The following is a 17,467-nucleotide window of genomic DNA, read 5'->3' as shown; positions in this document are numbered from 1 at the left end:
AGTGATGGATAAAATGTTACATTTAAAAGAACAGTGAAAAAAAGTGACAGAAGAGAGTGTTCAGTGTTGCAACATCTCTATCACGGCTTCCAAGGGACAGGGTCCATTGCACAAGAGGTGGTGGAATGATTGTAAGAGCCAAAGGAAGGGTAGGACTCTTTACAATGCACATTTCCAGACACAAAATAGCCTAGATACCCATGATGTCACAGTGCCTGGCACTACATACACAGAACAGTATAATAGTAGGAAAAGAAGATGACATCAAAATAAAAGAGAGACTGATTGAGAGGGGGAGGACATATGATGGAGAGTGGTGTTGTGAAGGGGAATGTGTCAAAAAGAGAATTATCATGGTTTATTGTCTATAATTATGGAATTTGTGAATAATAAAAAAAAATATTTAAAAGGTCACTGTGGAAATTTAAATGGTCACATAAATACAACACCTAGTGAGTTCAGTCAACCCATGAGAGAAGGGTTTCCTCAAAAAAAAAAACAAAAAAAAAAAACCTTCAAAACCGTGAAGAAGGAGCATGGCAAATCCATCTGAAGAGTGGGCACACCATGGGAAATAAAATTACTTTGGCCAGAGTTTAGCTAATCAGATATTGGCTCATATTTCCTTGTTCCTTTGAACTTTCTGTTAGATGGTTAGATTCAGCCACTCCATCCATTTTAAAGGTGAACATGGAAGAGGTTCAGCAGTTCTACGCACTACGTGAATTCTGTAGGAGGTGAAAAGTGTTCTCTAATGATGTAATAGTGCATGATCTGAAGGTTTGAAATATAAGTAGGAAAAGGAACAAAGGAGAAATATCCCTGAAGGGGAAAAAAGAATGGATGTCTATCTCAAGAAGAGGGTAATGTTTTGTTTTAGAAGTGAGAGGAAAGTAGCATCTTAGTACTGAATTTATGAGAAAATTATGCAAGTGTAGACTATGGAGGGTTTGTACATGATGGTAACTATATGGGTTTTCATATCAATAGTAATTAATGTCCACTGGAAAGTTTAAAGCCTAGGTTGATATGAAGTGTATGTCAGAGGAAACTCATTTTGATGGCTGACAAAGGATAGGGTAATAGATCTCTGAAAGTACAGTCATAGTAATTCAACAATACATAGGTTCCAATTCTTCCATTTTTAAAATATTGACTTTAAAATCTATAGACTTAGAGCACCTTTACAGTTTTTAGAACAAAGAAAATGAATTAAGAAATTAGCTTTGGAAAAATAACACTGTATAAGGTATCATTTATATTAAGTATTAATTTAACATACGAGCACTTGATTTGGCAGAGAAAAAATTCTTACCAAGGTCAAATGAAAATGTCCATGGGCAGTGACACACATGGTCATTATAGTACAATGTGCTGGCTTCAGGAGATCTAACACGTAGTCTCTGAGAGAATATCCTTCTGAAATTCTCGTTGTCCATTAACAGTGTTTGCTACTTATCTCTAAAAAGTTCACCTTAGGTACATTGATTCTCCTGTTTCAAATAGATCTAAATCTCATGTTTGGATGAGACCCTCAAGTTTGAACCTCTGTGTTCAGTTTCTAGCACCACTATTAAAGTGATCACTAATTGGGAATTGGATGTGGCTGTGTGGTAGAGTGCCTGCTGAATATTTGAAAAGGACTAGACTCACTCTCAGAACCACACACACAGAGAGAAAGAGAGAGAGAGAGAGAGAGAGAGAGAGAGAGAGAGCAAGTGAGCGAGCAGAGCTAGATTGTCTGTACCAGATAGCTTACTTTAATGCCTGGTGCATTGAGAATAGGGAGGGTGACATGGGCTGGCCAATAAGGGACAAGTCAAGTTAGTCTTAACTGGATGATGGAAGACATGGGTCTCTTCCTAACAAAAAATGAAAGGTCTTATTCTTCACTTACAGAGTCTTACAAAGTCTTATTTTTATGTGCTAAAACTTATAAACACGCTGCTCACTTTTTTTTTCACAACTGCTATGTTATTTTTATGTGACTTGTACAAACTTCTCTCTTGCCAAAACTAGTAAGAGCTATAGGGCTAAAGGATGGATTTGCAAAAGGACCCCTGAATGACATGATAGAATAATAATTAGTTTTAATTATGTCACAGGAGATATGGGGAACTTATTGGGTTGAATACACTAAGCAATGAACTGATGAATTCTCATAAATCTTGTTTTCTGTGTTATTCTTTATGTTTGCTCAGCATATGGAAATTTGCCTAATGAATAGTAATATTTATTAACTAAAATAAAGTAGCTTTTCATGTGAATACATTTCCATAGAAATGTATCATTCATAACAGTAGAAAAAAAAATTAGAATTGCTTATATCATGTAAATACTATGCTTCTTTCTGGTTGCTTTCAGATATTTTCAGTCAAATACTTCAGAAGAAAATGGCCTAAAATTTTTTTTTGGGGGGTGTGATGTCTGAAAGTGAACTCAGGCCTTTTCCCATGCTCAAAAGTAGCTCTAGTACACACACACACACACACACACATACACACACACACACACACACACAGAGAGAGAGAGAGAGAGAGAGAGAGAGAGAGAGAGACCGAGAGAGAAAGATATGTTATTTAACTATAACTATTACAATACTCAAAACTACTATAATCACTAGTGTTAACATCAAAATGAGCAATAACACATTTTTGAATTTATACATCGTACTTTCAAATCTATACCTTAATCATACTTGATGCACTTAGGCATATAAAATACTACTATTTGTTTTTGGTAAAATTGTGAGCTCTGACTAAAATGCATAAGGACACCATATGGGTTAGAGGTACATATAAGTCAAATGTCCTCAAGAGGCTTGACTTCCATCTGGCTAAGTTTGTCAGCATATACTAATTTTCTTGGAAGGAGACATTTTACTGTCATCTGTCCAAGAGCACTTGTTAAAACACACAATTTCCTTATGTCTGACTTGTAAATGTTGTCCCATAAAATGGAAGTGCTTGACCTATACTTCCACATGAAGTGTAAGCCCCTGGTATTGGTGTGCAGCCCTGACATGCACATGCACATACATACTTATAGAATCTATCTATCTATCTATCTATCTATCTATCTATCTATCTATCTATCACCAAAAAGAAATCAGTGCATAGTTTTACTTGAATAATTATTCTTTATGAAGCTCTCTTAAATTTTCAGAAATGATTGTTGTTGTTGTTTTTTTTTCCCGCATTGGTCTTCCAACAGTAAAGTTCCTGTTATCCATAATAAAAGTAGAATGTGACCTTTGATATTCCCATTGTATTTTTGTCCCCAATTTATTGTACCTTCTTTCTAACATTAGGAAAAAATGTCTTTCACGTTAACATGTCCTTTAGGCTACCATTGTAACATGCAGTGATATCTTTAGTTAGTTAAAGCACAAGTACTCTGACATATTGTTTGGGTAATAATCCAAAATAGCAGACACCTTAAAGATCTCATTACTTTCTGATTGTTTACTTTAGGGTACTTGTCAATTATAGTTCTTATCAAATACATGATGAATCTTTAGATTATATCATAAAAATCATCATCACACAATGATGCCTAATGGAATGAAAATATAACTCCAATTACATGAAAACTAAGGGCCATATTATCTATTTGCCCTTTTTAGTTAACTCAGGGAGAACTCTTTGGTAAAAATTAGTAAACTAATTTTACAGGTAAATAAATACACTTGTAGGTGATTAAGTCATATGTTCTGCCACATGAAAGATCTAAACTGATTTTAGAGCCCATGCCCATTCCCATTCCCATAGGGCTCCCTTCTTGAGTATTTAATTATGCCTCACTAACTGTAGTTTTAAGTAAAAGAATATGACTATAGGATATCCAAACACTGAAAGAGCTTACAGAGCTCACTGATATTTTGAAATGTGACTATATAGCCTCTGGGTAGTAAAATAGCATTAACAGTTTAAAACTCTATGTACTGCCTATGTCATTAGAACATATTAATTTTAACTTATAGTTATTTTTTATTGTATGCTATTTTTCATATTTTGGAAAAAGCTCCAATTTCTTCAATAGAACTATATCAATCTAAAGATTCAAAGAAGTCACAATTGTTTAAGAGACTTTATTTTATTGTGGAAATAAAAAATAAAATACATGTACTATTAATACATGTTCATAGTATGCTACTTTGAAGAAACCAACACATATTAAGAAAAATAATGCTTATCACTGAAGTAGACCTAAAACAAACCCAACACGGCTCAGGGAAATTTGAGGAAGAGGGGGTGGAAAGATTGTTATAGCTCCAAATTGGGTCATTACCCACAGTGACATTGCCTCTTTCCCATAACTGATTGCTACCCACAGAATGCACGACCCACAATCTCCATGGTTAAAACTGGCAATGCCAGTGAGGAATGTCCTTTTAGGGGGACCAGGAATGAAGGTAACGATGGTACCAACACATGCTGTATACACACTGAGTATGTCCATAACTAATTAAAAAAGTAAAATAGAAAATAAAAATAATGAAAGCTAGTGCTTTAAAAAATTTTATTTTAAATGTATTTTGTTTATAAGAGAGAGAAAGAGAGAGAGAGATTGAGAGAGAGAGAGAGAGAGAGAGAGAATGGGCATGGCAGGGCCTTCACCCACTGCAAACAAATTCCTGAAGCATGAGCCATGTGCATCTGGTTTACATAGGTCTTGAGGAATTGAACTTGGGTCCTTCAGCTTCAAAGGCAAGCACCTTAACTGCTAAGCCATCTCTTCATCCCACAAAAGCTATTTCTAAATGTATAATGCATATAGATGATGTATAGTCAAAAAACCACAAAAACATATTTTTAACATTTATACGAGAAATTACGTTAAAACTGGGGTTAACAAAATATTTTTTCTACTTAACCGCTGTTCTGTTTCTTGGCATCTTTTTATATCATCCTAGAATTATGTATCCATTATGGGTATACTGTGTGGATAATATTCCCTTAATGAAGAAGAGAAAAGATATAACTGCTTGAGATGAACAGAATGACAAGTAAAACATGCTTGTTTTGGTTTGGAATCAGACATTTCTTTATTATACTGAAATGCTCTTTTGCATAAATGACTAAATTCAAATCTGGAATATAAGGGAGGTGAACTTCCCATGCCACAGGCATATGTTCAAAGATTTAAATGTAAGGTAAGTATATGGTTACTTGAATGACTTCCATATGCACTCACACAGTAACGCTATACCTACCGAAGCATTGCTATTTTATATCTATTTATAAGCAAGCAGGAAAGAAACCATGCTGCTTTCATGAAGCCAGATATTTTGTGCTTACTGGAATCTAATATTAAATTAACAAACCATGTCAACTTAAAAATAATTTTTTCTAGAGATAAAATACAAAGTAATGTTTCTCTCTCCTCACTATCTGCATGTTATTTTTTCTGGGTTTTTTGTACAATGCTGTTATTATATTTACTTTTCACACACTCTCCTTTTTTAACTACCCCATAGTTTTTTACCAATTGGTATTTCCCTCCTAGAAAGAAAGGGTATATTGAAAAGTAAGCCAGGGGTATCACACCTTAAATCATGTAACACAGTAAATGGATTAAGTAACGAATAGTATCAGGTTTTGGAAGGACAATTTTTAATAGATGGAATTATCCTGCCTGATAGGAGAAATAGGATGCATTTATATGATTTTTCAGATCTTCAAAGATACATTTCTTGCACTAAAATATAATGATTTAAACTGTACCATGTAATAGAGAAGGCTGGTCTGGGGCTGACGTAGCAGATGTGAGTGTCTCAACCTTCCATATTTATCTGAAGTCAAATGCAGCAGAATGAGTGCATCATGCATTTTTGTGATCAAGTAAATTGCTAGAAGCCAATTTCACATTAAGATGATAAACATGACTATTAACAGAAATCAAGGTCTATGGCAATCAAATTCACTGAGCTAATTAATCTTAGTTCTATCATGAAGATTTCTTGTGACTGGAAATATATCATAAAGCATAAGGAATGCTTTCCAAATAATTAGGCCTTCTGTCTCCTCTGCAGCACACATGAAAAGGACAGGGTTGTGGAGACAGGACTAGATGCTAGGGCATGCTGTATTTCAGTGCATATTCTGGAAACTAGACAGGAATGCATTGTTAGGTAGATCGTCTTTAACTCAGAATCACAAATTAAAATTGGCACTATAAAATAATTATTATCCATTTTGTGTTCATTGTACTGGCACAACTCATTTTAAAGGGTCAAAATAATCAAGACTGGGATCATGGAGAACACCTCTACAAGTAGTGTGATTACATCAGACATATGTTCCACCTTGTGCATCCGGCTTACATGGGTCTTGAGGAATCAAACCTGGGTCCTTATGCTTTGCAGGCCCACCACTAAGCCATATTTCCTGCTGTATTATTACTAATATTTCATGTGTGTACATTCATGCCATGGTGCATTTGTGGAGGTTTGAGGATGACCCCAGGGTATTTGTTTTGTCCTTTGAAATATGGTCTACCTTACTTTGTTGTGGAGACTTCAGGTCCAGCAGGACAGGTGGCCCTAGTACTTCATGGGTTTTATGATTCTGCTTCCCAGTATTGTAGGCACACTTGGATCACAGATGCATGTGCACCTTTGCATATGCCTTTCTCAGGTGCTAGTGAATCAAACTAGGTGCAGGTGCCTTTAGCTATTAAGTCTTCTCCCCAGCCTGCATGATAACACCTCTAAGGTTCTCCTTGCTTTTCTTTTATTCATATTTAAGAACTCATGAGTAATTTAACATGTCTTTATGATGCAAGGATCAGTTTTGCATCCATTTCTCAATGTGTTCTTTCCATTGTAAATACAGTAATTTTTATTCTAATTCTCTACTTCATTCTTTTTCTTAAATTAACTCAGTAAGTTATCATAATTATTATCATTGTTTTTGTTGTTGTAGGTTTGTCTTGATATCTGGGGATCCCCACCTTAGAGACAGAATGCTTATCTGCTCGTAAAGAAATATTCTGTCTGTGCATGTATTCTAAAATTTGTTTCAATTAAAAGCCAACAAATAGTAAGTAACTAACTCTAGTCTCAAACATATTGCCTACAGAGAAATTTAGCATAATGTAATATCCAGATATTTTAAATTCATAAATTAAAACCTTTTTCTCTTTGTGAGGATTTCAACAGCCAACTAAACCAGCATAGTGCTGGAAGATGTCCACAGTATCCTACTGGGATCTCTGCACTTTTCCATTAAACATTCCACATTCACCCATCCAATTATTACAATAAACCACATATCTCTCACCCTGTTCCAGGTTACCACACATAATTATGAGTGCTAAGATGAGTCTTATGAAACATTCATAAACCCTGTCAAGTTACAAATTCTTCTCATTGAAGATAAGATTTAAGCATCACTTTTCTGAAAAAGTTAATGAGAACTTTTAACAATAAATTGTCACAGATATACAAGGGCTATGTGATTACACCAGACACTCTAGTATGGAAAAAATATCACTATTTCACATTCAGCATTCTTTGTTTAGGGGCTTGAGACTGTCTTCTTGGATGCCAATAATCTGATAAAAAAATCAATTTGTGATTTAATCTGTGATGACCATTTCCAGCTCACTGGCTGATGTGACCATTCCTTGCAGGGAGACTATAAAGTAATACTTTTTACCCCTTTAGTAAAGTTAGATTGTGGACAGCTAACTTGAAAAGCCCAAATCTTCTGATTAGTATGCCTTATTGAGTAAAACCAGATGACTGAACAGCTCTCCACATATTTGAGAAATCAAGTCCAAATGCATAAAACTTTCAGTAACCTCTGGTGCAAAATGGACTTACTGCTAAGTGTTTCAGGCATCTGTGGAGGACACCGGTCATGGTATTTTCCCGCTCAATTAGTCTAGTTTTATTTATTTTTTAAAGTGTTCAATAGAAATAAAAGTATGTAATAAGCACTCACAAACTAATCCTCTATTTTTGCCTGTTTTAAGTTTTTAGCATTTCTTCATCTTTTTTTTTAATGTTTCTCATTCTGAAGCATTTGAAAATCACCTGAAACTTCTCTATTTAGTTATAAAGATAGTGAATATAGTCATGCCACTGCTAATAATATGTGAGAAAAAGTATCTTAGATGTTTCTTTATGAATACAGATAAATTAACAACCAAGGGAATCAAAAGTGTGATTTACAATGACAGCCAGAGGTCTCCCAAAATGCAAATGCATACTATTAGTTAAGAACTCAACCTGTGAAGACTGAGCTGTTGCTGAACAGAGCCCACCTACCAAGGTATTTGGAACATGGAGGGTATCTGCCGGAGATAATGTATTTGAAAGAAAGCTTCAGTCTACACAAATGTTTCTTTCTTTTTTTTTTTTTTCAAACTGTTTTTGAAAAACATCTCCAAAATGTCAGTCATTTGTCATGTAACATGCTTAAAATATGCAATGATAATAAATATTTTTCCAGTCTTCCCTCAGGACTAATGTGAACACAACACTATTGTCACTGGTTTTACAATAAAAAAATAAAGTCTTAGAGAGAGTTCTGACTCATTACTTCAACAGTAAGGTTGACATTCAAACCCATTATGGCCAATCAGATTGTGTAGTACTAGGATGGGAGATAGAATGTTTATGATAAATACAAATAAAGAATTGATGCAAGTGAACAAGTAAAGAGCACTTATTTAGAATTAAGAGGCATTTAGATATTTCTAGTCATTTCCTCCAAACTTTAGTTCTATCAGCCTGTACATAATGCCATCAAGCATTCTTCTTGACTTGGAACACTATCAGGATTATAATGATCTATTTATTTTTGCCAAACCATAGGGAAAATATGTTTATCCATTTATGTAAATATTACAAGACTCATAAACCTAGCATCACAAAAGAGGTTCACCAAGATATACTTTAGCTATGTAAAGAGCAGGATTTTTATTGGATAAATGGCTTTGTTGGCCAGAATGTGGTATATGTCTTCTTTAGATATGATATTTATCTTTTAGGTAGCTTATATCATTGTAGTCAATGACAAACTACAAATTATAAAGCAAGAAAAATATTAAGGAACTACATATTTCTTAAGACATATTAGAGCATTTTTAAAACATGAAAGTATTTTGTATCTGTCAATAATCACTTAAAATGTTTGCAGCCATATTTCACATTGTTTCCAATATGAGATATATTATTTACAACAAAACTTTTTTATTCAAATTTAATATGAATGCTTTCTACCTTGATATTTGTTACCCAAGTATACAGACCATAAACAACCCAAGATATTGTGAACCATATACTGAAACCCTTAAAAAGCTAAAGGATTTATCAATCTAGTCTACAAGTTCTGTGATTCATCCATAACCCATGTATCCTCTAGTTGTCCATAACTTTGGTTTATTTCAAGACTGACTGTTGTCCATCAAGCATTGTATGCAAAAAAAAATTATACATGACACAATTGGTCCTATTGTTTCATGGATGATGGAAAAATTCAATTAGTAGAAAAGTTGTAATTAGGTATTTATTTTTTAAAACATTTTATTTTTATTTATTTAATAGAGGGAAAGAGGCTGAGAGAGAGAGAAAGGGGGAGAGAGAGAGAGAAACAGAGAGAGGGAATGGACACTCCAGGGCTTCCAGCTACTGCAAATGAACTCCAGATGCATATGCCACCTTGTGCATCTGGCTTACATAGGTCCTGGGGAATTGAACCGAGGTCCTTTGGCTTTGCAGGCAAGCGACTTAACTGCTATGCCATCTCTCCTGCCCCAGAATTAGATATTTATAAAGCACAAGCAGACCTATTCTTTCTTGAAAGTAATTTAGACTAAAACAAAAAGAAAATTATAATAAAAATTGAAAAATGAGCATTTTTTGGAAAATTTCCTATAAATTTTATGTGATTGAGAATGTTAGTGTTAATTGTCTGCCCTTTTGTAATATATATGTTTAGAGTACAGAAACTTTAATTTTTTTCATATAAAATTGTTTAAAACATTTAACTATTCCAAGGAGGATTAGAACTACCAGTGTTGTGTACTTTGAAATGTAAACTACAGAAATTAGATGTGTATAATACTAAAATAATTGTGGATTTATTTCAATTTAAGAAAATCCACAAATAATTTGTAAACTAAATGAGATTAAAAGGTACAATATAAATTACAGTATTAGAAAACATGCATCAACTAAAAGGTATGTATATAATAATACTAATAAATGTAAACCTAGTGGATAAAATATAGCTTTTTGACATAAGGGTTTTTTTCAAATATTAATTACTAAAACATCAAAAACTTTACTCTTAGCCATAATATCCTTGGACCAAGAAATACTTTTCATATAAACATAGCATTTTAAAAATTTTAGTTACAATATAATTAAAATTTAGGAGGGTCATAATATTAATGGTTATTAATTAAAATATTACTATGCTAAGAATATATTGATTTCAAAGTCAAATTGGGAATATTTTATGTCTTTATAAGTAGATGGTCACAGCTTATCACATCATAATTTGTAGCAAACATAGGGCATAAATTGAATTTTGGATACATATCATTGTATAGTTTTATTGTATTTACACCAATTTTAGAGAGATGTACTTTTTTTTCAAAAGTAAATACTAAATGTTCAATGGTGGTATCCTTCAAGATATATTTTATCTCTGCCCCCATTATTTTATTGTAATACATTAGAAAAGTCAAAATTGCTGTATGGCATCCCATCACTATTTTTATTAATAAATTAGTGAAGATAATGATGATGGAATTTATTTTAGCAAGAATTAGAAAAAGCACAGAATACTTAGAGTCATATATATTGAATACAATTTGATATACAATGCATACTTGAACTCTGATGCTGGGGTTTTTATTTTTATTTAATTTTTGTTATATCACCATTCTTTATTATAAACACATAAATGAAGGGAAGTATGTTTCATACCAAAGTGAGTCTTAAGTTATTTTAATGCAAACATATAAGGAAATATTGAACTGGAAAATCAACATTATGATCATTTCTAAATAAAATTAAAATAAGTCACACCCAGAAAGCTTTATAACATTGAGAAAATAGCAATATTTTGGCAACAAAAATGATAACCATTCAGCAAATGGAATAAGAAAAAGTAAAATAATTGTTAAAAGTATTTGACTTCAGTTAAATATTATCTTATCATTTAACATATAAGCACTAGGTTCTGTGGTGAAGCTGTACGTGTAATATTTTAATAATGATCAATAATAAATGTACAAGTAGAAATTAATAATATTCTTATAATAAGTGATCCATCAAATTTCAAAATACATTTATTTTATATAAAAAGCAGATAATAGTCTCTTATAAATTTAAAATACTTGTAATCCTAAAGTAGAATTTTCTTAATGTCATTCTGCCACTTTAATAAAAGGTCTGTACATAAAAATAACTGTGTACGAATTAAAAACTAAAGCATTTGCTACTTTGTTAGGTCAAAGTTTGCACTTGCCTTTCATTAAAAGTCCAGTAGTATACTTTTGTTTTTATTTTGTTCAAAGCAGTGTCTCTAGTGCAGGCTGCCTCAGAACTCATACTGTAGTCCCAGGCTGGCCTTGAACTCACAGCAAACCTCTTACTTCTGCCTCCCACATGCTAGGATTAAAGCATGTGCCAACATGCCCAGGCAGTAATATCATGCTTTAAACATCTATTTCTCTACTTATATTACAACATTTAGTTGGGACAAATAGTATCTTTTAGTATGCTCAGCTTATATGAATACATGGGAGTTGTATTAGCTTTATTCCACTAACATATGCAAAAAATAATTATTTCAACACATGATGTCACTTATTATAATTTCACAATTTTAACTGATTCAAAAACACAATTAAGTTCAATTATCTTGAATGTAAATTAGAGGCATGATTTCTAAATGATGTAGCTAATTCATCCAGAGACACAGAGGCTCCCAACACCTATCACTGAAGCAGACCAAAAGCGAACCCAACATGGCTCAGGGAAATTTTGTGGAAGAGGGGGTGGAAAGAATGTCAGAGCCGCATGTTGGGTCATGATATGCAGAGACATTTATCTTACCCACAACTGTGGGCTAACTCCACAATGCACGACCCATAGAACTCAACAAGGAAGGGCCAGAGGAAGGGGGTAGGACTTGGATGAGACTAACAATGGTACCAACTTGACTGTATTCACTGAGTACAAAACTAATTAAGAAAAAAATAATTAATTAAAAAACAAAAATATAATTAAATTCAGTTATCTTGAACGTAAAATAGAGTCATGACTTCTAAATGATGTAGTTAATTCATGACAAATTTAAATTTGTAGACACACTTTCACTTGGTCTTAAGCCATGAGAACCACTTTATTATTAGGAATAGAATTTTAAAAATTACATAATTTTGCTCGAAATTCACTTCTTTGTTAGGTGGCAGAGTATTGCAGTCCCAAACTTTTCATTATACTTGAGATTGGAGTTTATTTCAACCAAAATATCTTTTGTAGATATTGTAATGTTATTTGAACCAAGTCATTTAGAAAAGTAACTTCAATGAGTGGAAGACTAAAATATTGTGATACAAAACACCTTAAAATACATTAAACTACTGTTTTCTGATCATTTGTTCTACTGTTGACCACGTTTTCTGTGACAAATGGAACAGTTCTATAATTACAAAGTAGGGAAACATTGGTCTTTTGTAATTACTTCTGAGAGTTGGGTATGAAGTGAGTCATTAAATTATTCAGTGAGCAAGTACAGCCTTCCCCAAAAGCTTGGCAATGTTCGCCCTTTGTTTTTGTTCATAAAATGCCAACAAAATTATTTGAAGATAAGAGGAAGAAAGTTTGCCTCAATGTACAGAATCCTATCTAAATATCACCATTGATGCTGAATAAACATACTTTTCACCTGAAATATTCCAAGGAGGCTGCAAAGCAGTGCTGCCTTGTTTCCCCATGAGGTCAAAGTTCCAACAGCAATGGTGTCTTTTCTCTCCCAGCCTCCCTTATGGTGTGCTCATTTTCATATACCATACACAGCAGGGGTGGCTTAGAATCAAAAAGTAATAACTTTCTGCTGACATTTGTTATTAGTTACCATCTATTTTGATACTTACTAAATAAATGCATTCATGTTTTAATTTGTGGAAAGGAAAGTTCGAATTTCAGTTCTATCACTTCTGAATGTCTACCACATATAGTACTCTAAACATCACTTTCTACCAAATCGATTTTAAAGCAGTGATATCTTTGTGGATAAATATCGCAGCATGGAAACAATAGTTTATAGGACAAACTAATAAATGAAACTTAAGTACAGTTCACAAAAATGACAGGCATGCATACCTGCCATAGAACTTGGTTTTCACAGTGGCCTGATTTTCAGCATAGACATTAGATACCTGAACTAGAATAGTTATTAATGATTTTTCTGTTGTCACTTATTTGATTGATGGTTGCATGTCACCAATTTCTATACTTATTTTCTCCCTAATAGTCAGATTCAGTGTTTTAAATTTATAGATTAAGTCAAGTATAAAATTTGAGTAACATAAGTTTTTAAACACTATTCCTCTTTTATATGTATAAAAACATTCGACCCACTTGAAAGCATAAAAACACTAAAGATGCTTCCTGCTTGTCACTAACCTCCAGGGTCTTCTTAAAAGCTCTTCTGTTTAAATAGTATTTCTGGGCGAAAGTTGTGGTGAACTGAGCAACATAAAACAATAAATGGATTTCAAAGCTCAGAGTGAAAAAGGGTTTTTTTTTAATTCTTTCTATCAATATTATAATGCAGTATTTATTAGATGGATTGATAGAAAATGGTATATTTCTAGGAAAGAAAAAAATCATATTACTGCCTTGGTCTCTAAAAGAGTTATTATAAAATGAAAACGTATATTAGGATAATGACAAAATTAATATTTTTACTAACTCACCTTATGACATAATTCTAGGTATATGTGCATCATTCCATTTATAAAAGCAGAAATAGCATTAGTAAATTTAAACACAATTTCACTCTGCACAAATGGCATAGCTATTTATAATTTCAGTGCATATAAAATTGACTCTGTTAGGCTCTTTTGTGGTAAGGACCTAGATAACAGTGCAGACTTCACTTTTTACTGAGAATAAATTGATTTTCACTTATCAGGGAAGATACTTTGCTTTACCATTGATTTTTCTAAATGAGGGAATAAGAATAATACTTTATTTTCTTTTATAAAACAAATTCCAAACTGGGGTACATTTTAGCAATGTGGGGTTTGTGCGGGCCACCAAGCTGCCATTGCTAGATCACATATTTTCACTGAAGAAATCTGAGTCTACAGTGACAAATCTTAGTATATCTTGGCCAAAGCTTAAAGGACTTTAAAGGATTAAAAAACCTGTTCTCATAAATGGCAATGAAAGCATCATTAAGTGTACCTAAAGCCTGTCCTCCTAGCTTTATGTTTAAATAAAGGAGCACAAATTGTTTCCCTCACAGAGATTGGCCCCACAGTTGTTTCCCTCACAGAGACTGACCCCGCAGCGGTTATAAATAATGGGAAGAGCTGCAGTGGCATGGGGGCAGAGAAGATGGAACATGAGATTTTGATCCCATGGAAACACGACCAATTTGCCATATGCACATACATTTTACCTCAATAAAATAAAAAATAAAATGCAATAGAAATAAAAATAAACAAACCCAATGCTAGAATGTTCTTTAGATTTATGCTCTGACCCAGCGATGCTCTAACGGCATTGTGTATTTCAGAGTCTTTTGAGCAGTGGAGGAGATTTCCTACCATTTTCTCCTTTGAGATTAACCCATGTACAGTTTTTGCAATAAGACTAATGTGAAATCTCCTCTTGAGATGGTGGTTATTTTTCTACTCATCTTCAGGAGTAATTTACTACCACAGTTAAGCTTGCTCTCAGCCCTCCCTATCTCAAGTGCATCCATCTTTTCCCCAGTTCCTTTTGAGCAACAGATAAGGCAAGATTAACTTGTCTCTGTGCCTGCGCAGCTGCTCATCCCCAGACAAACTGTTCTTTCAGAACAATGATGAACAGTTGTGATGTACACATCGTTCAGCCGTGCCTCTGCAATTTTCCGATCAATCTTATTCCTCACTTCATATTCCTCTCTTTTGAAGACCAGCCCTAGAACCCATCTGTGGGGCAGATGAAACTAGTTTACAGATCACTGTGTTATGAAGGTGAAGGATGCGTAAGCCGGACTTCCGTTTTCTTTACTATGAAAACATGTGTTCATCAGTTCTAGTGCCAAAGAATTCCTGCAATCTGAATCGGCATGACATTTAAAAGAATAAACTCCCTCTCATTCAAATAAATAAACATTAATAAAATGTTAATTATACCTCTATGGTGTGTGTAGTGTGTGTGTGAATATGTGGAGTGTCCTTGTGTGTATATGTGTGTGGTTGCATGTGTCATGTGCATATGTATGAGAAGACCACCTCTGTCACTCTTCTGCTTTTGAACAGAGGGGTCTACTTTTAGTATTACCTTATTTATTTATTTATTAGCAGAGAGATCCAGCGATATCACACACACACACACACACACACACACACACACACACACACACAAACACACACACACTGGCAATTAGTTATCAAGCCAATTACTTATTTGATTTTATTTACTGGTTCATTTTAAATTGAAGATAACAAATGCCCTTCCTCAATCAAGGCTATTATAAACATCAGTGTGCTAAAATCTGCTTAGAAAAATGTTTATCCATATTATTAATAATGATACCATTCCAGGCAATAACAATATAATTATTAATCTTATTATTATTATTGTACAAATGTTCTACTTATAACTTATCTGTCTAACTTATGAGGATTTTATATGAAATTGAATATTATTTTAATTATTATATTAATTATTGCATAGTCATTTCTATAAAGGTAAATAATTTTAATACTAAACGGAATTTATATACAATCTACAGTATGTTGCCATATTTGTGATAATGACTATGTATATAGAATATTGACTATGCAGAAACTTCTGGATCAAAATGCGATTGTTTTAACTAACTTAATGTCCATTGAATATTTAGCCAATAAAAAGTAATATTGCATATCTTACCTCTAAAACTATGTTATAATTCCAGCTAGCTATTCACTATCTAATACTGATAAAAAAAAAAACAAAGAATATCCTTGAAATATGCTGAAAAATAAAATAGGTATATGTTGTTCTCTTCTTTCTTAATTGATTTTGTCACCAGATTTCTGCAGCAAAACGTTGGCCTTGGAATTAGCAAAAGAATAAAAATGGATAAAGGAAAATATAGTTTATCTTCAGAATGACAGACTTCCACTGGTATAACTACTCTTGCTATCTTTATAAGAACAAAGAAATCAGAATTATGGCATTGGCTGCGTATTGTGGTGGCTCATTGAGCTGTCTTAATTATGTAAATGCATATCTAGGATGAGAGTTAATAAAGTTCTATTTAAATAAAATAAATCCAATTTTTACTTCTCCTTGGCCTGTTACATTTTAATTAAATTCCTGAGAACAGTTAGTAAGTGGGAAGTTATACAGTTAACAAAATCAATCATGGGGGAGAATAAATTAGCTAGATTCTAATGTAATACACGTGTTGATTAGCCAGGTTTTATAGTGGATTAGAAGTTTCAAATGTGCTTTGAGGAAAGTACATTGTGTTTCTTGAGTTTATTATTTTAGATACAGAATATTATGCAGAGAATATACAAATTATTAAGATACCACAAATTACCAATGCTTGGCTTTTGATGTATTTTGTCTTAAAACCAAGAGCGTAAGTTTCTTTTAATTAAGGTTCTATTCTATTTTGGGATCAGCATTTCCCTCTCTCTCTCTCTCTCTCTCTCTCTCTCTCTCTCTCTCTCTCTCTCTTTTCATCCCTCCTTCTCCCCCACCCCCAGTACATAATCAAAAAGACGCCTAACTCAAACAAAACAATGAAAGGCATTCACCTTACCCCCAAATGATAGCTTTAGAACTAACCTTATAAAGTAGTGGTAATTTTCCTAGTTTCAGGAGTGCAATTTGGTTTGTTACATTTTTCATTCTTGTTATCCTTTTTAAATCATCTGCTGTTCCATAACTCACATCAATGACTTCAGCCTGAAAGAGAAGACAATACAATGAATCCTTTAACCTGAAGTAAGAATGATGCCAGTATCCCAATTAATATGAGAAAATTATTTATTGTGATTTTTTTCTTCTTCAAAGTAGGGTCTTCCTCTAGGCCAGGCTGACCTGGAATTACTATGTAGTCTCAGGCTGGCCTTGAACTCACTATGATCCTCCTACTTACTTATTACACACATTACTTATTAAGGTGTGCACCACCACACCCATCTTATATTCACTGTGATTTAAGTGTTCCAAAGATTTTACCTCTTATCCTGCTCTAATCATGACAATTCATAGTTTCTT

The 17,467-nt window shown here is 33.3% G+C and overlaps 1 protein-coding gene across 3 annotated transcripts in view; it reads right to left on the bottom strand.

Annotated features, from left to right (window-relative positions):
- Naaladl2 (N-acetylated alpha-linked acidic dipeptidase like 2) overlaps positions 1-17,467 on the bottom strand; it is a 1,016,062-nt gene that overhangs the window by 555,062 nt on the left and 443,533 nt on the right. For all 3 annotated transcript variants that reach the window (XM_045130167.1, XM_045130166.1, XM_004652077.2), the window contains one exon: positions 17,033-17,152. In XM_045130167.1, coding sequence (XP_044986102.1) covers positions 17,033-17,152 — 120 coding nt within the window. The remainder of the gene's footprint in view (positions 1-17,032; positions 17,153-17,467) is intronic.

Source organism: Jaculus jaculus, chromosome 11 (assembly GCF_020740685.1).
Source record: "Jaculus jaculus isolate mJacJac1 chromosome 11, mJacJac1.mat.Y.cur, whole genome shotgun sequence".
Classification (NCBI taxonomy): domain Eukaryota; kingdom Metazoa; phylum Chordata; class Mammalia; order Rodentia; family Dipodidae; genus Jaculus; species Jaculus jaculus.
This window is presented reverse-complemented; position numbering and strand designations above follow the sequence as displayed.